The sequence below is a fragment of the Epinephelus moara genome, chromosome 11 (assembly GCF_006386435.1).
Source record: "Epinephelus moara isolate mb chromosome 11, YSFRI_EMoa_1.0, whole genome shotgun sequence".
Taxonomy (NCBI): Eukaryota; Metazoa; Chordata; class Actinopteri; order Perciformes; family Serranidae; genus Epinephelus; species Epinephelus moara.
In genome coordinates, this window is record NC_065516.1 from 21,001,340 (window position 1) to 21,023,825 (window position 22,486).

General features: G+C 43.0%; 1 protein-coding gene across 2 annotated transcripts in view; it reads left to right on the forward strand.

Annotated features, from left to right (window-relative positions):
• c11h8orf34 (chromosome 11 C8orf34 homolog) overlaps positions 1–22,486 on the forward strand; it is an 84,518-nt gene that overhangs the window by 3,042 nt on the left and 58,990 nt on the right. The window contains exons 2-6 of one of the 2 annotated variants that reach the window (XM_050056720.1): positions 14,463–14,607; positions 14,838–14,969; positions 18,891–19,010; positions 19,252–19,280; positions 20,150–20,313. In XM_050056720.1, coding sequence (XP_049912677.1) covers positions 14,463–14,607; positions 14,838–14,969; positions 18,891–19,010; positions 19,252–19,280; positions 20,150–20,313 — 590 coding nt within the window. The remainder of the gene's footprint in view (positions 1–14,462; positions 14,608–14,837; positions 14,970–18,890; positions 19,011–19,251; positions 19,281–20,149; positions 20,314–22,486) is intronic. The other variant, XM_050056721.1, reaches the window with a different exon arrangement.

A 22,486-nucleotide genomic window follows, 5' to 3' on the forward strand; every position in this document is an offset into this window, starting at 1 on the left:
TTCTGTTACCTCCATATAAACAAACCACAGAGTTATCAGCTATGTGTTTGAGATCTGGGGTCTCATTTGTAAAACAATATGTACGATCCATACTAAAGGTCTGTCCCAATACCCACACTTCCCCTAGAAATACACACTTGCACTTGGTTGTGCGCGTTCACGTTTAGGCTAGTGGTGTCCCAAAACAGAATTGAGGTAGTGGTTTCCAACACTTAAAACCCATCCGAGATTCCAAGGGAGCCCCGACCCACACTTACAACGAAGTGGAAGATGAAATTTCCAAGAACACCTTGCGAAGTCAGCAACTTGGCCAAGTTTTGGAAAACAATTTGTTACTGTACGATCGGAATATAGGCTATAAAAACAACAGATGGTTGGACTAGCGTAAAATCGACTTACCCGAACAAAATCGATCAGAACTAGAAGACATCGTATGCACCTCCTGTTTTCAGCATTTCTTCTCCGTTGATTCATCAGACGGAGAAGAATAAACATAGCACACGCCACAACACAAGTGCTGGAGCCGGCATTTTCAAACCTGAATGACTACCGGTATGTTGCATCGCTACTATGCGTGATGTATGCCTGCACGTCGGCCACGCCGATTTGCATGAAGTGGTGTCTCATTTCTTAGGGAAAGATCTCTACCCTAATATTTCTCACTTCCCTCATCAAGGGTTATCTCGCAAACGAGGGCACTCAATACCAAGTGCAAGATTTAAGAGGTAGAGATAGGATTGGGCCTAAAAATCTATGTACTGACAAAAGCCAAAAATGGCATGCATCAAAAAAAATTGATGATTTCTACAATCAGGCTTCCACCTCACCATCTGCGTTGCCAATTTCCCGTCTCCAAAATGTTCATAAGCAGGGGTCAAAGATTCTCTTAAGTCTGGTTTTATAGATCACAACTTTTGTGTAAGAAGTGGCGAGCGCCTCTTCCAGGCCTCGTTTTGTGCGTATACAATGTTTATAAATGAGACCCCCCGAAACTGGAGATGTAACCATTTAAAAGATGGGTGGGTAGCCTAGTTGCGGTCTTCCTACATTTGTGACATCACTCTTCAAAAATGGAAAACACACATTTCATATTGTGATATTCACTATAAAATGACATGCAATATAGCCAACAGCAAGTAGCCTAGCTTGTTATTAGTAATGGTCATTTAGTTTAACAGAAAATTTCAGCTCCCCAGTGATCTCTCTCCTGCCAGCTTCCACCTTATTTTGTTTTTTGTTGTGAAATAATAAGGTGTCATATAGATGACTCCTAATTTCAACTTAATGAATCAGCTATTCCTCGTCCATTGTGGCGCTTTCAAAGCGAGTGACACACAGTGAAAGTTCAGCTCAAGATGACGCTTGCAGCTAGTTAAGACACGTCTTTTGTCAGCTTCATATCTGAAATGTTATCGCAGTGGTGCAGTTTTAGTTTTCTGGAGAGACTAACTCTGCCATGTCTCGTCTCGTCACCCCAAAAAACCCATGAGCTCTCAGGTAAACAAACACAGCGCGTGCTGCTTGTCCTCCCTCTCACCTCTCCTGAAATTTGATCCGCTTCATGTTGCCGACACCGTCCTGGGTCCAGCAGCAAATTGCACACAGCCTGTCAGACACTAGTGGCTCTGTTAGTCCTTTTATAAACATAATATAATGTTCATCAGGTTGTCATATTGCTTATTACTAGGATTAAGAGCTGTGATGTCATCAACACAGGTTTCTGATGTAGGCTACCTTTTTAATTTGCCAGGAGGTGTCATACAGTACTTACAAATGCCGATTTAGCCGTTTAAGGTCGTACACTTGACCAGATCAGCAAAACTGGAAATCGACCCAGCTTTAGGTGACTTATTTTATGTAAACAAAGACAGATATAAACACAAGGGCAATATCTTATGATATGTGGACATGGCACTTAAATTTTTCGCTGACCTCCGTAAGTCAGTAACGTAATTTTCATGACAGGTTTGTACATCAATACATTTAGTTTGTTGAGGAGCCTTTACAAACACAAGTATGTAATTTAGCATGTTACGGTGTTCCCTCCCTGACCTTTCTCATCTGTATCATGGGCTTCCTTACTTCCTGCTGTGTAAACACCACCGTGACGTAATCAGCGTCTTTGCCCCAAAGACTCCTTCTTCTCCATTTCTCCCAAACACTCATCACCCTCGTCGCCTCTTCCTCACACCCAGCACACAGCTGCAGCATTAAACAGTCTGCGTAGCAGCGAGCAGGGGTTCATTTACTCACTCTGATGAGACACAGCTTATGATTTGCCATCAAATTGATTTTTTTCCCCCCCTCGCTAATGAAATGGTTGCTTTGCGGAGATAGCAAGCTGAGTCAACATTGACGGAATATTCTCCAAAAAAGCGAAGCAGCCTCTCATAATAATTGAAGTAATTGCACTCCAGATTATTGTCAGCCACTTGCCCGAACACCTACTCTTTTCCAATCACTTAACAGTTGCAGTGCAGTGGGACCTTTCTCATTTTTGTGTTGCTTGAAGAATTGCAGTCAGTATGGGCATTAAAGCAAGGCCACATGTGCTGGATCTATTGTCACAGTCTGTATGATACACACAGTAAAAATACATTGGATTTGTCATGGAAACAGTGTCACTTCAGATGTATGACAGAATCTATAACATCCTTTAATCTTTGTTTTATCAGAGAGGATCTGTAGGATCTATCTGCAGCCTCCTGACATTTAAACTCGTGTACTGTAACAGGTCCAGCAGGTAGAGACAGAGCAGTCTTTGTCTTTATGAGCCGACAGTGGAAAGCCAGCTCTCATGTACCTCCCTGCTGTGATATGCCAATCATATCTGAGGCGATGTAATTGTTCTATTGGAACAGGGAACTGATGGATCATGTAAGTGTAGCCTAGACCAAAAAATGTCACCAGGTTGAACTGTAATTGGTGTAACAGTCAAATGTTGATTAATAACACTGCTTTGTGGAAGAATCGGTGTCATTGTTCATGGCCAAGTCTGACTGCAGTAGCTTGAATATAGGTCTGATAATATCTATTATTAAGTGAGTATTGGTCTCAGCTCGGGGGTTGTTATGATTACTTGCTGATATTAATGAAGTACAGAGATGAGTGATAAACTGGATCTGATTTAGTAAATGCAGAATGAGAGGCATGCTCATAAAACATTAATACATCAATAATCCGTTTAATGACTATCATTTCATGCTTTTTTAAAATGTCATGTGTATATTTCTCTCTTTTATAGTTGAGAAGTGTTGTGTAGTTAACAGCCTCACATTTCCTTTCACATAGAAGAATGATCCTTATTAGTTCTGCACAGTGAGATGAACAGATTTTAAACTGATAAAGGCAAAAAAGAGCACTGGTGTTGAATCTAGAGGTATGGAATTTTGAGGCACTTTGCAGTTCAATTCCAAATCAGAGGTTGATTATAAAACGATTATAAATACATCTGGATGCATCAGAGTGTTTGATTTCTACATATGATTTTGCTTCTCTCAGTGTGTGACTACTTGACTGAGAACTGTGCAGAATACTGCATTTTTTTTAATGTTTTTGAAACCCTAAATACTTGGTGATTTTTTTTTAATCATTTAAATTTGGCTGGGTGGTTAATAACACATTTTTCTGTGGTGTGATTCATCACATTTTTTAATACTTAAATGTTTATTAAGTTTAAGATTATATACAACCATAAGTGTCATTTATAACAACTTACAACATTCTTTCCACAATCAGAAAGGTAGAGGACAGAATCTCAGCAAAAATAGGCAGGACGAGACACCTCCACCTGGAGTAGTATCCAGCTGGGCTTTATCGAGAGCTCGTGATGTTTCAGGCACGCTATGAGATCGCTGCTTGTTCTCGCGATATTTTGGCCGCGCTTTGGAAAGCAGAGCTAAATGGTAAACAAACATGGCACCACGCCGGTAAGGTAAGACAACACGTTTACATGTCGTTTTCTATATGTTCTCTGACATTTATCCTAACGATATGAGGCGGTCTTTGTGGAAAAAAAGCTTGTTTAGTGGACTAACTTAGCACTTGAAGTATGCCCGTTCACTTACGTTTTAACAGGTCTGACGCTACTATGCGCCCCGGCTGTATCTACGCTAACGGCTAACATGCTAACTATTATTTCTATGTCACTAGTCACTAGAAACAAATTTAGGACGATAGGAGACAGGTTGAAATAAACTGAAATTTCCCTTTAAGGCATGGACACAGGACCTCTTCACCAACATGGTTGTTATGACTCAGTTGTTGTACTCTTCATTTTAGGTGTAATGAAGTAGTGGAATTACACATTTATTTTTGCTTTACCCAGACTTTAAAACATAGTGTATTTGTAATGTGCCATTACCAAAATAAATAGATGAATTTACTCTTTTCTTAATACCGTACACTTGCTCCAGAGCCAGGGGGTGCTGGTTGGATTGTGTACATCTGTGGTCACACTTAGTGATCATCACCAAAACTCAAGAAGTAGCCCATCTTAGAAATGAACATGATGCACACATTTACGTCCATTACCTTTCACCATCCAGTTGGTTCCATTTTAGCCTTTAGTTGATAGGACAGTCAAGCATGAAGGGGGGAGAGAGAGGGGGAGTGACATGCAGCAAAGGGCCACAGGCTGGAGTCGAACCCTGGGCCGCTGTGGCAACAGCCTTGTACATGGGACGCCTGCTCTACCACTAAGCCACCGAATATGCAGCCTGCTCTTACAGAATTGTTACAGGTGATCATAATATCGAGAGTTTTGTTTTAATTTCCGATTACTGACTTTCCTACATCGAGCATTTTCAAGAGAGAGTCGTGATGCATTTAAGGATGAATTTTCCCCCTCCATCCCAGGTTTTATCTGCACTCAGTTCAGCCAATACCTTGACTTTAGGAGTAGGAATTTAAATCAGTAAGGAGCAGCTCTCCTCCTTCTGTTGATGTTGCTACCTATAGTAGAGTTAAATGACTTTGCCTCTCCCTATAGATTTCTCTCCCATCCACATGGAAGAGATCTGCTCCGACCTGCTCAGCTGAGTAGTGTTTCTAATCTGCTGTGCTCGGGGTCTCAATCGTGTAGCTCTGCGGTACTGTAAAGAGGTCAGTCAGTCAGGTGGAACTTGGACACCCACACACACACAATCTGACCTATTGATCTGCTCCCTTAAGAGGTAATTTATCGGACTGGGTGTGATTGGTTTTGAGCTATTTCCACCTCCTGTAGTAGCGTAATGCTCTGTCTTCCTGTCTCAGTGAATTGATGTTATTTCCATATGCATGTAACGAGTTTTTGTATCTTTTCCATCATTTGATCTGCTGTAATGGTAGGTTATATGGTTCATATGAGAATTTCACTGACCCGCCTCGCTGTAATGCCTGTACAGCTCGAGAAAAGGAAGAAAATTGTGAAGCAGGCATCTGGTTTTGATATATTTGTTATTCTTGACCTTTGAGGTGCATTAACAGCAACACACAAAGAGAGAGGTTCAGTTATACAACGGGAGAAATCCTTCACAGGTCTTATTACATCTACAAACACACCTGGAAACATTTCTGTTTGACAGGGTTACTTTGTCATTGACATACCTCCCACACATCAAGTAATACTAACCCAGCAATCTCATCTCAGCTGTGGGTCACTTTGTTATATCATTTATTTTTTATTATACCACCTTATTCCACTATTCGAGGCAGACTGTCTGCAAAATTAGGTCAGAAAAATAGTGGCAATTTGCATTGTTATTTTTGCGACAGAGCTCAGTGGTGTAATAATTACCTTACCCCTTGATTATGACTAAGAAAAGCCAAGTCCATTGATCAAAATATCATTCATAGTGTTGCTTTTTTGCTGAGTTTATCATCTATTTGTATGCTGGTGGGTTATTGTAACGTTTATTTACATTTATAGCATGCTCGCTCTAATTAAAATTTAAAAACCCCGATCAGAAAGCTGTGAAGGCATGCTTAAAGTCAATACAATCAGTTTAGAGAAAATTGATGTGAAATTTCCCATGGTGCTCTGTTACGTCACCGTGTGGAAATTGAGAGGAGGCCTTTCACTTTTGTCGTCTCTGGGGGACGGTAGATTTCATATTTAGAAACCAACACCATCAAAATTCAGAGGAGCAGGTTTGTGATTAGTTTAACTCTAAACAAAACAGAGCCACAGTCTTTGTCAAAGCAATTACAGCACGTTTTTTTCTTTTCATCCTCCAGATATCACCTATTTGTTAGGTCCTCAAAGTTGATGACTTGATATGGCAGACGTCTGGTCGTGCACGGGTTAACACCGCTCCCCTTCAGGCACAGTTAGAGTAATTACTGCAAGACAGGCAGCCTAAGGCCAGGTTGGTCCCGAGGGAGTACAGGAAGGGGCGAACAGGGAAGGCAAAGGATATCTTGGAGATCAGGCAGCGAGACGATGAGTGAAGCCCAATATGAGGAAGATTTAGAGCATGCAGCGTGCGGCGGTGGGGGCAGGGAGTGCGTACGGGAAACAGAAAGAGAAAGGGAGAGAGAGTACGGTGGCTGTGGTGCATGCTAATAAAGTTATCATGTCCACTTACAGCCCGAGGATGCTGAAGGCTGACTGCTGCGTGTAATTGATAGTCATGCTGGTGGTGTGGCAGAGCTGATCATCTGATACAAAGAACCTTGACAGTTAGTTTGTTCATCTGGTGACTAATGAGTGTATGTGTGTGTGTCTGTTTGTCCAGAGAGGGATTAATGTGTGTCTGTGCACATAAGCACGACTAAAGGTCCCCTCTTAACTCAGTTTCAGTGTAAGTGATGGGGGACAAAATCCACATTCCTCATTCTGTGCTTTCTGAACTTCAGCTGTAGCTAATGTAAGGTCTGGGCGGTCTGGGTTAGACAAATCAAGCAGTTATCCTCCAAAGTCACAGTCTTTTTGGCATGAAATTTCTCTTTGTGCTTCCCTGGAAAGTGTTTCCATACATTTTTACACAGAATGAGAACTGTGGATTTTTCCCCCATGTCTATTGAAAGGGCTTTAGGGGGACATCTCTGCACAGCCAGAGCCTTTTGCAATGTTGTTAAAGATGTACACCTATCCTCAAAAGTACAGCTCGACCCCCAAATCAAAAATACATATTTTCCCTCTTACCTGTAGTGTTATTTATTAATGTGGATTGTTTTGGTGTGAGGTACTGCAGAGTGTTGGACATATCTGCCGTAGAGAGGAGAGGACATCTCTCCAATTTCCCATTGTGCTGTTTTAGAACTTGGTATCTTGGTAAAATCTGTATCCATCACTAGTGGCGGGCCTTGTACATGAATAAAACACTAATTGGTTCAACCAATTAATACTTCTGGTGCCGACTAGCGAGAGGGCAGACGTTTAATTGTTTAATCGCATGCATCCCTAGTCCAAACCAGCTGAGCTTTAACTGACTTTATACTGATATTTTTCAGTCATTCATGCATTTTCGGTAGTCTCGCTCACCAGGCCTTTGTCAAGAAAAGAAAGGTCTGGCTGGGCCGACTCTCACTTTAAGATTGGAGAAAAAAACGCCCCGGCTGCTTGTACTTCTTTCAACCAATCACAGTCGTTCTGGTCGGTGCCACAGCAACGGTGCGCTTGCAAAAATATTGCCAGGGGGAAACAGGTTTTGGTGTAACACGCCCACAAAAATATCGCCTATAGGACGCGAACCATGGCAGAAAAATGGCTACATCCCCGCAAGATCAAACACTGCAAAAGTTAATAAAGGACGTGTTGAAAACGGTTGAAAACTGCTACACAACCGGAGGTGGTAGGGCAGGACTTCAGCAGGTGGCTCGTTCCGCCCAATGAGAGGCTGATCTATACAGCAAACGTCCGCCCACTCAGACTACATTTTCGGTAACCGCTTATCCTGTTACGGGACGTGGGTGTGCTGGAGCCTATCCCAGCTGACATTGGGCGATAGGCAGGGTACACCCTGGACAGGTCACCAGACTATCACAGGACTGACACATAGAGACAGACAACCATTTACGCTCACATTCACACCTACGGACAATAGACTCACCAATTAACCTGCATGTCTTTGTCTTTGGGAGGAAGCCTGAGTACCCAGAGAAAACCTATGCTGATACTGGGAGAACATGCAAACTCTGCACAATATACACAATGTAAGAAAATAGTCCAGTAAGAAACCCTTAAATGGAAGTGTGTGACGATATTTATTGAGGTCAAGAGAAGATACAGAAGAGAAAATGAAAGATGGGCCCCATCAACGTGATGCATCTTCATCAGGCCCAGGCACATATAAGATAGATGATAGGAAAGGATCAGCTGAGACGCAGTTGGTGGTGGAGTACAGCCCGCAGGAAAATGATGGAAACTGTCGATTGCATCTCCAGGAACATCCTGAAGGTCATGGCGGTGATAGGGAAGTCACAGAATTGCAATGATATTTATAGAACAGCATCCGAGTGGCGTTTGGCCCCAAAGATCATGGGTTAGATATGCAGGGAAGCAGAAGTGACAGAAGTGAAGAGCAAGAAATAGCTTCCTGGAAAATGTGCTTGTTCAGAACAAAAAACTATTCCAATCTATCCCTATCCTCCTGTAAATGACCAAACTGTGGTCAATATTTTGTCTGTAAATTGATTAGTTGACTAAAAGTGAGCCAGTCCACCATTACTCATGCTCACAGTGCCTCCAGAGAAATGACACAGGCCGTTTTCTGACTGCTGCAAAACATGGAAAGAAGTGCTGGAAATGGACTTTGAGGCAGTGCTGCATTTACTTGTATTTCTTGTGTGTATCAGTGGGGCAGATAAAAGCATCTCTTCTGATGAGTATTATCTGGTAGTGCCAGCCTGGTCAGGTGACATTGCCTCTCCCACAGTCTCCTCTTCCGCATGATCTCTTCTGTTCTTGTCTGCCTGCTTATTCAAGGTCTGGATCTCTTCCAGTGGCATCGCTCTCTTTCCCTCTCTCATCGTCTCTCTCTCTACTCATCTTCACCTAAACTGTCTCATCACATCATTCTCCTTTTTCCAATAATGACCTCTTTCGCTATATGAAGCCCATCTGACAGACGCAGACGTGACCTTAAATACCCTGATATGACTTTGCATTCCCACATTTCATTGACAAACAGCAGGTAAATCAATGGTAGTCTGTGGCCTCTAGTATAGGCGGCAGGGACAGGGAGCCCTCTTGGGAGTCTTGGAAGAGCTGTTGCTGCATTTCAATTTTTTTTTTTTACACAAGGACAAGTCTGAAGAAAAGATGTCAGGTTTTATAGCTGATCACAGCCCCAGCCTCTGAGCTGCTGTGTTGATTGATTTTAGTGCAGAATATTCTGCAGGTAAAAAATGATTTTTAATCAAGCAAACATGAGCATATATTGTAAATGCATGCGGGATATTGCAGCAATAGTCTGTGTGTATCCTCACTCACACGTCTCAGTAGACTGTAATGGGTACGCTGCCCCCCCAGGGCCGCACACATCATAGAAAGCCGGCTTGTGTTGTGTGCCGGTGGCTCAGTGTCTCCTCACATCCAGACATCCATAGCTCAAACAGTTCACCAGGAAGCTGCAACAGCTGAGGTGGAAATTCAACAGCTCCAGGGTTGACAAGAAAGAAAGGAAGGTTGCTTACATCACAGAGCTTATGTTGCTGTATCAACTCTGTCAATATCTTTTTTTCTACCCAACTTTTGGGTGACACTCAAGCACTCTTCTTTGTCATGCCGCCTTTGTTTCCCACAAGAGAAATGTCTCTTTTAACTTTCACAGAAAGGTAAGTGTCCAGGGTTAGGAGTAAAGAACCACCCTGTGAGGCTGGGAGGATTTGTTCTACTGATAAGGACACTTGAGCAGGGTCTCCGTGGATTTCTCCCGGTGTCCTACACTGAACGACCTTCTAAACTTTCCTTTTTTCAGCTCCTTTCAACTTTCAATTTGGGGAGTTTGTTTAGGTTGCAGGGATGCAGGGAGCATCCGTGAGTATCACGATTGTCATTGTCCCCGGAGGGAGTCCTTGAGAGCTTCCAAGGACACGGGTGTATCTTGGCCGGCTGACAGCTTGTCAATTACCGCCACCTCACCAAACTGCCAGGGGCACAGAGATATCTCGCCCCGACAACAGATCTGCACAGATATGAACTGTATGTCTCAGTTGCTGACGCCACCTGTTGGCCTGCTTCCTGTGCTCTGACGCAGCGGCTGAAACTGTCTGCCTCGCTTTACCTCCCTCACAAACAAACATGTTTCGCTGATCCAAGTCACTTGAAGCCAAATAGCATTAAAGTCTGCTTATATATAGAAATGTTGACCCAAATTTGAGTCTACATCTTACTACAGAAAATATGATTACCCTTCAAACAGAATGGGCTCATCAAACATGACTCATGTTATTTAAAGCATCTCATTACCATAGAGAGTGAAGGTGTCAGATATGGTTACCTAGTTCTGCTGTATGTGTGACACATAATGTATGCATATCCGCCATGCGTACACGGTGGGACCTGTTACTTCCGTACATGTCTCTTTGCCTTTTTATGATGTTATTGGAGATGGTGAAGGACGCGCAAAAGGTACACGGGTGCATCGGCTCATTCAGCACAAACTCATTCAGCTCATGCAAAACGCTCTACAGGCTGTGCAATCAATATATGTTGGCACACAAGTGTTTTACAGTACAGACGTGGGTAGACTGCAGATGCACTCACACGTGCTGCCATTTCTCCAGCATTCTACGCTATCTGTCCATCTGTCTTTGCCACAGTTTGCTTCATGCATCCAACTCCTGCCTGCGCCACTCTCTCTACATGCCTGTGTGTGTGATTTCCACTGGGAAACACAATCATGAAAATCACCTCTCTGCAGTCATCCATAAAAAGAACTGCACATCCTTCGCTTTACCCCATGCCCATAAAAAACTATTAAGACTTGGAAACCCTGCGGTACTTAACAGGGTTCTGCTAGTTTGGCTTCCTGTATAATCTACCAAATTACAGCCTTCATTTATAGACCTCCTGTTGGTAGGTTAGTTAAATTACCCACAGGAGCTACTAAGCAGTAATTACAACTTTTTACATCTTAGCATCGTTAGTGGTTTATAATTGTTCGTCACAGGCCACAGAAATCCGTTGTAGTTGTGAGCAGAGATACTTTGCCAAACTCGTAGCGTGCTGTATGTTCTCTTCCAGTACTCTCTCATATTTCTCAGAAATGGCTTCATTGTTCTCTTGTACACCACTTCAGCTTTATCTCCTGCCGGCAGAGGAGCAGCTGAGGTTCTCCAGTCTTTTTCAGACCTGCAGTCAGCAGAGAAACATTACAGCACACTCCCTGTTTTTCCATTCACATGCTGTTCGCTGCCAGAGCTGCTGTAGACACTGGGACCGGGCAGGAACGTCCCCCGGACCAATTACCTGATTAGCTTTCGGAGCACACACAGCACAGCCAAGGCTAGCCAGCTACAACACACACGGAGGCTGCGTCCATGTAGCGCTCCCCGCCCCCTGAAACACACACATGCAGATACATGAGCATGTCAACAAGGGCAAAGCAGCCACCAAAGCACAGAGCTACATGCTCCTGCTTAGCTGCACATACATATGTATAGAGTGATGTGCTTGTCACACAGAAACACACACACAGTAACGCTTGTACTCACGCGCACACACACTCATTTTATCCATACATTACTGCCAATATACTGCAGTGCACTAATGACTTTCTTTGCTTCCCTGCAGCAGCCGTCCTGGAGTCAGCCTCTGCTGCTCCTGCTGGCTTTAAGTGGTCAAACAGAGTGCCAGCACACACAAACATGTGCTCATCGCTCCACATCAGCTTCAGGGAGACAGTTATTCCCTACAGCTGTAATAAAATAACACATGCCAAAAGTAGCTTTTGGTATTCTGTAGGAAAACATCATTTCTTTTCACATTACATTTATATTTTTACCTGGTGTGTTGTTAAGTTGATTGTTATGGACGTGTGCCTGAGCTGGCAAAGCATGGAGCTAGGATATAACTGATTAGTCATGACATGATTGGCGCATTCAATGCTGAATTCCCATTGTGCGTTTGACAGATTATCTCTACCCTCAGCACCTGTTACTGTGACTCCCTGTGTGTTTTCCTTCTCTTCCACCTTCTGCCGTACTCTTCTCTCATCAGTCCAATTGGGAGTCAGTCATATGAACAATTTCTCTACCTCCTTTGATGAATCATCTCACAGTATAAATAACTTTTTCATTACTTTACCTTTCACATCCTCTTTAATTACTCTCCAATGATAACCAGATTGTCAAGTTATTAATATTTAGGGACTGTTCTGGGGTGTGACTTTCTTCTTTTTTGTTATTGTTGGTTTTTATCTTGACCCTTTCTGATGCTACAGATATTTTTCCTTTAGCTTCCTGGAGTGACTGGGGGAAAATGCATCCCTCTCCCTCCACCATAAATTTTTTGTGATATTCACACCAAGTGTAGGTATCTGGGCCGATGAAACGAGCAAACAGCACAGGAGTGAGAGTTATCACTAAAACAAACAGCTGATTTCTTAAGCGAAATGCAAATCCTCCTTACAAATTGTTTCATCATCACACAAGCTGTGTGTGTATGTCAGCAGAGTATGGGTGCATGACAGCCACCTGTCCTGCCACACAAACCCAACTAAATGTAATAAGCCTACACATCACACACACTCCACATCACAGACAGCGCACACACAGCCGGCATTAGTAACGTGCATGATGACTGTTCTCCCAAATAAACTATATACAACAGAGGCAGCAGCTGGAATGATATCGGTTACTGTCGACAGTCGATGTAATTTGATTTTACAGACTGACCCTGTAATGTTTGAAAGTTAGAATTAAAAAGTTGAAGCTGGAGCTGAGAAACACTTGGTTTTTAATTATTAACACACCTGCAGGAGCACCGAATTTAATGTTTTAACTGGACCTCGTAGTGCAAACGTTTTATTTTTTGGCACAATTTTAAACGAGACATGTAGAGTAAAGTGATTTTGAAGACATATCTCTATTAGAAGTTTAGATTTGGTTGTTTCCTGACAGAAGCGTTCGTCACGCAAAATGTGTTCAAGGATCTTTGGCTTTGATAAATGATGTAATTTTTGCAGCTTTCAAGAAAACATGCCTTTTTTAAATCCACTGGCAGGTTTTAGGGCTCAGATGGCATTTTTTTAGAAGTTATTTTTATTGATGATAATGTATTTCAACATGAACGTACAAACCCCAACAAAAATCCCTACCAAAACCCAACCCAACACTCACACACACACACGGAAGAGGGATCTTGACACCTATAATCAACATGATTATCAGACACAGCCCATCACGGATGAAAGTATGCAGGAACAAGAAAACAATAAAGGATAAAGGGAAAACATCCAGATGCACTCATTGAGTCCAGATATTGCAAAAGCGAATCCCAGGATTATTCCCATTTAAATTTACATTTTGGATGATTTTCCATGTGAATAACCGAAACAAGTTCACACAGCCAGTTTCTGAAGCGGATTTGGTGTCTTCCAGTCTTTGAAAATGAGTTTTTTGGCCCATCGAAGGAGCTGTCTGTATGTATCATGGAAGTGTTTAAGTGTCCTTTGAACATCCAAAAAGAGCCATGTCCCTGTCAGGAGAGCGTCCTCTGATAAACCCCACAAACCCCCCCCCCCCAGATTGCATTTAAAATACATACAAAACACAACCATTTACAGCTGTGTGTCCCTCTCATGAGCCAAAATAAGAGTCCCTCCCCAGTGCTTAACAAATTATCTGACATGCCTCCCTCATTTTGCACCACCCCCTTCTCCCCTATAAATAATGAACAGTCCCTTACCTGTAATTATCACTTATCTCCCAGTGGAAAAGAAATGATTACGTCTTTTTCCTAATTTTAGTAATAGAACTATTCCTGACACTAAAATCAGTCAGTCTGTTCCTCTCTGCATCTGTCCGTTCTTCCATCCAGCCCAGTATATTCTTAGAACATCAGGGACTGGTCTGTGTTCTTGCCTCATGACATGATTTTTAAAAATTTACAGACTGACCAAAGGCTGTGTGTAGTATTTGTTTACTTGTTTGTCCTTGTCTCTTGACAGACTGATCTGATTTTCTGAAGGAGCTTGCCGACATACTTGTTTCTAATTGACACAGAAGGGAAGCGCTCTGATCTTTGGGGACGTAGTTTTGTCTTGTTGTCTCGGCTTCCTGTTTTTTAGGATATCGACACTTGGTGTAGCAAATTCCTGAAACTAAAGTTAAGAAGCTTATCTCACCACGTTAGCTTTCCTCTCACATACCCTCCCTTGATGGTGAAGTACAAAACAAGACTTGCAATGCTTGTATGGATTGATTGTCTTTCTCCACTTCAGCTTGGTGGATACTCCACTGGCCGCACTCTCTCACTCCTTTTGTAGTGCCACTCTCCTCTAACTGCTCTCTGCTTTACTCTGCTCCTGTAGGAGTTGATGACCAAATTGATAACTGAGACTCCCGACCATCCAATCCCTTTTCTCATTGATCACCTGCAGACCAAGCAAGACAGCCCCGGCAAGCTGCACAGAGCTCTCTCTGGCTCCGCAGCACTGTGGGCGCAGAGCTCCCCAGGTCGGTACATACAGATGCAAGCATACAAAATGCACACACACACATACATGCAGAATGAGGCTTATTTCTTTGTGCACACTCCCTCCCACAATACACACAGTATATATGACACATATAGGCTCGGAGAGAGACAACAGAGCGTGAAGAGTAAACTTGGCCTGCATTTATATTTTCTAGAATTTGCATAACAGGGCTTTCTGAGCAGAAATTGTGACTATCTCTCCCAACAGAGAGCAAAAACCCTCGAAGGGAGAACAGCAACTATGAGAAGCCATGGCAAATTCACCCAAAGAAACCGAAAAAGTCCAAGAGCGACCTGGCTGTTTCGAGCATCTCTCCTCCTTCACCAGAATCCAAGTCTTGTAAGTTCCCTTTTTGTACTCATCAGCAAAGTTTTCCACCCTCTGAATATTTTTTGGAATTACGTTGATTGCATACACACACACACAGACACACATATTCCACTTTAAAATATGAAGCTGCACAGTTTTGATACCTGTTGTATCAGTTGTATCCCAATTACACGCTCCATTGACTTTAATCTTCATTTTTAATTTGATATAATTATATCTAATTAAAGTTAGTCACAGTGTATAGTCCGGCGTCCTCCTTCCAGCTTCCCACAGCCCCGCAGACGAGTTCATTATAAAGTGCCACTCTCTGCACACTTGCCGCTGCGCTGCTACACACTCCGGAGATGAATTGTTCACAAAGTTCTCGCATTAATGCAGATGAGAAGATATTTCCGGGGCGCTAACTTTTCTTAGTTTTAATGAATTACCGCAGCTATGATGTTCGAATGAAGTATGACGGTTGAAACAATGAGGCTAGGTCAAATATGGAGCGAGCAGACTACTTCAATAATTTAACATTGTGCTCTGTCACTGCCAGACCAAGTCTATTTCAGGCTGCGGTCTGAGCATTTCTCACAATCAAGAGGAAACGGGTGTCGGGATGAGTGCACAAAGTGAGCGAAAGAAAACAAGTGAGAGGGAGAGGCGACACTCAGCACATCGAGGTGTACTTAAGTTTGGAGTGTTATGAGAGTAAGAAGCCTTCAAAGCTACATTTAAAGTCAAAGCATATAAAAAATACATGCATAGGTGTTTTGGTGTGCAGAGCTCATGAAAAATTGAAATCAAAAGAACTGCCGCTCATCATTATTGCACAGTGTAGCGAGAACACAACAGCCGTCATAAATATATGCACAGAGGTCGATGTTTCTTTCTGTGTACACTTTGGCGAAGGGTGAATGCACTTTGGCCTCACTTCTACCTGACTGATGCTTTAATGAGAGGCCTCAGTGGGAATCGAATCGTTAACCCTTAATCTAGCCTATTAAGATCCAGCACAGCCCTTCGCAGCCGCAGCACAACACACACAGGGAGGACAGAAAGAGCGGAAGTAATGAACAAGATTTTTTTTCCTCCAGTCTGCGTTTGGCAGAGACATTTGCTCTGTGTTTATGGTTGTTACAATGCCAAGCAGCTTAGTCAGAGTAAACAAGGGTAGAGGATGGCAGATTGTAGCAGCAGTGCTGTCAAATATTCGCGTTTACTTACTCGCGTGTGTAAACAGGAGGGCGATGCTTACTCTCTGCACCTGTCACCATGTATGTGTTTCATTCAAACACGCATGAAATGATCCTAAAATCCCTCTCCTTTATATCCCGGTTAACGTGTCTGTTCAGGCAGCGAGCAGTGGACAACCAGTACATTTGTTTGGCAGCTCTTCATACCCCACTGGTTTTTCATGTTAATTCAAATCCAGTCATGTTGGAGCTTAAGAACGTTAGATATGGATGAACTACAAGGATTCCCTCCCCTTTCAAAGGAAAATCACTCTTTCCTTTTTATAAATGTCTAACAGTTAATAAATTAACCATCACATACAGTAGATGCTGAGGGACGCTGCGAGAGGACGTGGGCAGGCTGTCAGTACAGTATGTGGGTCATTTCCTGCTCCTGTTTCGAGTTATTTTGAATGTTAATCAAAGAGACTGACAGACACTGTCCCCTGGCCTGCGTCCAGTGAGCTCTGTGCTGCTGGAAGAGACACGTTGACTTTACTGCCAGTGTTTCCGTTTCACTCCATCCTGCAGTAATTCACAGTAATTCCTGTTTTTTCCCCCAATTTTTTTGCACTTATTCTTTATTTTCTATTTCAGTCACATGTTATCATATGGCAGTGAACAAACAAACATGATACATCACATAACAAATGGAAGCTTTGCATGGACACTTCTTATTCAGATTCTGTTCACAGGCATCCAAGCAGCCTCATTCTAGCTAGCATGCAGTCACCCGTATGTTTAATCAGGCACTTAAATTCCAGCAGGGAGACTCTGGAGGATAAAGAAAGGAAGGTCAGGACCTACATGCACTTATACCCAATCACAGCTGTATACATGGCTCCAATTAGATGTGGATGGTACCAGTCGATTTCCTCTCCACTGGGGTTCATGAGACATTATGTCCTTAATCAGTCTCATCAGCTGTACTATTACAGGTGTCTATTTAATGTTGTAAACAAACACCGGTCCTTATGTGGAGGTTGGCTGTTATGCTTTCCATCAGATATACACTTTTCAGTCTTTTCCTCCACTGTTAGACAGTTGGTGTTGTTACATTTCTCCATAATGCTGTAATTATCTTCTTTGCAATCAACAGCAACACCCCAAGTAAATTTGTCCGTGTCCTCTGGAGTCTCCCAGTATAAAGCATGCTGGTTCTAGAGGAAGATCTATCCCCATGATTTGCTTGATCTCTGCAGGCCTTTCCCAAACCATCCCCTACACCCTCTCCCTATCCACTTTGACTCCTTTTTTGCCATCACACCGAGTGCCATCCCAAACTAACTAGTGAGCAGTGGAGTGAGTTATAAAACCCCCCGACAGCGAGCCTGCACCGATGCCGCCTTATTGCCCATGTACAACTCTGCATTGTGTTCGTCATGGAAGACGCTCCGTGCAAATAAAGTTCTGTGACTACCCTTACAAACGTAAACTGCTCAAACTAAGAGACATTTATAGACGTTACCATCTTAAAGCTTACATTGTATAAAGGCTAAAATATATCCTTCTCTATTTTCTAGAAAGCAGTCGTCTTCATTTGATTGTAGTGCTGTATATTTACAAGAGCTGTTACAAAAACCAAGCAGCTTTAAAACATCATAGTGGAAAGCCAAAAGATGTTTACCAGGAAAAAAAAAGAAAAGAAAAGAAATGTTTTCAAAGAAGCTTATGAGAATGTTTTATTTTAATGTATATCAATTTGTCAATTTATTTATTTATAAAACATAATATACAACAAATAGAATAAACAATAGCAGCACATACAGGTTAAATATAAGTGCTGCAAATACATACAAACAATATAAAATGGGAGAAAGTTTTATATTTACGACAGTTCCTCTTTCTGCTGCAGAAAGAGAAGTGTGTCCCAAAGCTTGCTGCTGTGTTTACCCCCTACAAAGTAATTTAGGGAGCTTCATTCAGCTGCGAAGGTGACTACAAACGCAGTGACAGCACGACAGAGTGGGAGTGGGTAGGGTCCGGTTTTACAAAGGCCCTGCCGAATGTCACTCTAATATTTATCCAATTTGGGACATTCCCAAAAAATGTGGGTACGGTCGCCAATCTTCCCACATTGCCTCACAACTCAAGGTGCTGCTGAGGAATCTTAAATTCTCTCCTTTTTAGTTTCCTTTTAAACTCCCTCCAGGTAGAGCTGCTTGTTTGCTTGTGGTCTTCACGACATGACATTTCATCTGCGGTAATAATATTCATTTATAACTCCCATTTCTGTTTCGTTTCCATGGTGTTTCCTGTTACATTCTGTTGAAGTCCTCTGCATAAGTGGGTCATCAGATTCTTTTTCATCACTCCCTCCACAGTCAACAGGAAGATAAAGATATAGTTAAATTAGACGCTACTTAACATATCTGCATGTGTCTGTACGGAGTGTCTTATTTGAAGAAATCCAAAAGAATCCATCCCTTTATCCACCCAAAGTCTGGAGCCATTACCTGCTGCTCTGCTTCATATCTGACTGCACCACTGTGTCCTTAAACCTGCGCCCAATCAGGTGTTCAGCATCAAAAACTGTGATGGTGGAGTTCATGGCAACCTGATTCTTGGCTGTATCGCAGATCAGCCTCTTAGAGTCTGTGAAGGCCGCGTAGCTCGTGTGGTCCTGTTGCCCTGCCCTGTTCTGATTTATTTATCTGTGATGCTTTTAAGAGGATCTGATTTTTAAAAAAATCATGTTTGTGTTTCTGTCCAGTGCCACGGTCCATCGAGTACCCATCCTGGGACTGGAGGGAGAGCCGGGACTTTGACGAGCTTAACCACATCCTGCAGGAGAGCAAGAAGCTGGGCAAGGCCCTGGAGAGTCTGTCACGCAGTGAGTGGCCGTAGCTCGGCGAATTGCACGCTCACACCGCACTGAGCAGTGTTTAATACATCTTAACATACACAACTAAAGCATAGACCTTTCTGTAAATGTCACTGTAAATCCTGACAGGAAACCGGATTGAGCAGCTAATCTTACAAGCCCGCCACTAAGCTCAGACGCAGTCTAAGCTCGGATTTTGAACTGTATTAGATACTTCTCTGTGCTTTAAAGCATTTTCTTCTCTCTGCAGGCATCGCCATCTCCGATGAGCTCGACCAGGTAGATAACAACTAGACTGGAGTCTTTATACACTCACATATACAGTACACTGGCAGTACAGCGATGTGTCACTGATCACTCTGCAGCACTGCTCATGCTACATCAAATGAAAGCCATGTTTCATAACTTTCACTCGGCTGACAGAGCAGCACAGCTCTGTTTCTGACGATGAACTGCCGTCTCATGGGAGTGATATGCGAGAGTGATACTTCAGTGAACATGTTCTCCGTCTCCCTCTCCCTCGCTGCTTCAGTGTGCATCTTACACGCAAAGCTCTGTCTGAGCTCTGTCTTTGTCCTCGCCTGGCCCCAATTCTCTCCCAAACACAATAGTGCAGCGGCTGCCCAGGCTGGAGATGCACAGAGCGATTTGGAAATGATGGGTCTGGATGAGAGACGCGGCATATGTTTTGACAGGGACTTCACTTTTTGCTCAGTGCAGCAGTTGCATGTCCAACGTCCTTGGCTCTCAGCCCAGAGATTTTCCTTCTTGCTCTGCGGGACGGGACAGTGAATGAATACTAAACATCTGCTCTGATCATGCAGAGACAATGGCATTTGATGCTATCCTGGATTTAGTCAAAGACAAGCAGACACATCTTTGAGTGGGGGTTGTAAATGTGTGCTGGCTGGCTTTGGGAGCAGATTGGGAGGGAGACATCTCAGACAGTGCTGTGGTGCTTTTTGATTTTATTTTGGCTTTTGTGAAGAGCAGTCTTAGTTATATTTTAAATACATTGTAGTTAAAAGTTCATGGTGTTAGATGAAGTTTTATAGCAGTATTTTTAAAGATAAATCTGCGTCTTTGTCCTTCTGTCTGCCCTCTTCAGTGTTGTTTTGCCTCTTATTATTTCTATATTGCTCTTTTAGAACTTAGGAGGCTATAACTCAGTGCTGCGCCCGCGGGTGGTGGGGGAGTGGATTGGTCGGGAAGATGAGGACGCGGACCCACTGGCTTCTGAGATGCTGCAACCCCCCATCCCTCGGGCTAAAACCGAAGTGTGCTGGAGTGGAGACAGCAGCCCTGCTGGGAGGTTGGTGATTGGCATTATAAGTATGTGCAGTCATAGATATGTGTGTGTGTGTGTGCGTGTGTGAATCATTTGAAAGGAGAAAAAAAAAGAAGTTTAAAACTTGGAGAAAGTTCACAAAGCTATTGTTGGCTCTTTAAAAATGAGGAGGTAGACTTCTAACTGTGGCTCCTGCTGCCTGAGGAATGCCCATCTGAATGGGGTTGATAATCCCATTTCAAAGGCGCGATTAAACATGCTTGCCATGATACTGCTTCAACCCAATTTCGAATTAAAGCTAACCTCATTTCTGTGCGCTCAAGGCCAAAGGAATTTTGTGCTTGTTATTTTAAAAATGGCCCGCTTTTGACAATATATTTGCGTCGTGCGTTAAACTCTTAAATTGTTTGTCACCCTCTCAGGAAGCTTTTTTCACCCTCTGTTTTTTTATTCATGTATTAGCAAAACTATCAAAGTTTCAAATAGCCTGGCACCTTTTGGGCATCCCTGCCAGATGTTACTGTTGCTGTGTGTGTGTGTGCGTGCGTGCATGCTTGTCTGTGTCACGTGCACTGCAGCTACTGATGTGACTAATTAGAGGAGGATCGGATATAAGACCATAAATCATGCGCGGGCCTGAGCTGACATACACACTGTGTTAATCTCATTAGGTTACTGTATGGGTGGATTATAGGGAGAAATCACTTAGTTTGAAGTCTGAGCTGGGAGATAGGGGTGTGTGTGTGGGCTCACTGATGAGCTCCACTCTGTGTGTGTTTGTAAATGAGATGGTTTCGTGTTTACCTATGAAGAGAAACTTGTGCAGCTGTCTGTTTGGGGTGCTGCAGCGTCCCAAAATATTCACAACCCCTTGTTAACTGTAGGAGTGTTTGGCTCATCTGATGGATCATTTATATCAACTCTTAATTGCATTTACTGGGAACTTGCTCCCACTTCGGATCCTGTTTAGGGATTGAGATCACTTTCATATCCTCTGAGCTGTTTCCCAGCCAAACCACAAAGTCAAAAATAGGGGGATCAGAAAACATAAATACATTTGTTTTTGGTCTCTGCAGGCGGGAAAGGTGTGTGGCAAAGATACTGCATGAGGTAAAAGGGACAGGTACATTCTAGCAGCAAAACAATGTGAGGTTTGTCATTGTACTTTGGCTGGCAATTTTGCCCATGTTGCGAATAAATGTCTGGGTAGAAATCAGAACAGAAGATGCTCCTGTAACTCCAGACTTTGCCTGAGAATCATCACTTTTTCTCCAGTATCACAATAAACCAGTGATAGTTGTAGATAAATCTATAACTGCATTGCAAACAAGCCCCGCTAATAGCTATTTTGGCGTACTGTTAATGGTGCCAGTTTGCTTAAATGAAACAAAATATGGGCTAAAAATCGGAGGAAGTCTGAGTTTAGTAATTACCAGGTCTGGATAAGTATGAAAAAAGGAAAAGAGAACATGAAAAGAAAATGTTTGGGAGTGAGAGTGCGGGCAAGAGTGAGTTTGATGTCATGGAAAGCAAGGCAAGAAGTATGGCAGGCAACTGAACACACACTCCTACGCAGAGCTGCCTCTACTGCTGTACGTCACTGATTGCAAACAGCTCTGCCATGGTTGCCTTATAAGTGTTTCAAATCCAGACACGCACGACCAAACTAGTTTGAAAGAAAATGCAGCAATATCTTTGAATTGCATAGTTATGTACACTCACCCGCTACTTCATTATGTATACCTGTTCACCTGCTCACCAAAATTTGCCAATAGAGGACTGGAAAAACATTCCATCCTGCCTTGTATCAACGGTTCAGGCTGCTGGTGGTGGTGTAATGGTGTGGGGGATATTTTCTTGGCACACTTTGGGCCCCTTTGTACCAACTGAGCATGGTTTAAACACCACAGCCTACCTGAGTATTGTTGCTGACCGTGTCCATCCCTTTATGACCACAGTGTACCCATCTTCTGATGGCTACTTCCAGCAGGATAACGCACCATGTCACAAAGCTCAAATCATCTCAAACTGGTTTCTTGAACATGACAATGAGTTCACTGTACTCCAGTGGCCTCCACAGTCACCAGATCTCAATCCAATAGAGCACCTTTGGGATGTGGTGGAACAGGAGATTCACGTCAAGGATGTGCAGCCGACAAATCTGCAGCAACTGCGTGATGCTATCATGTCAATATGG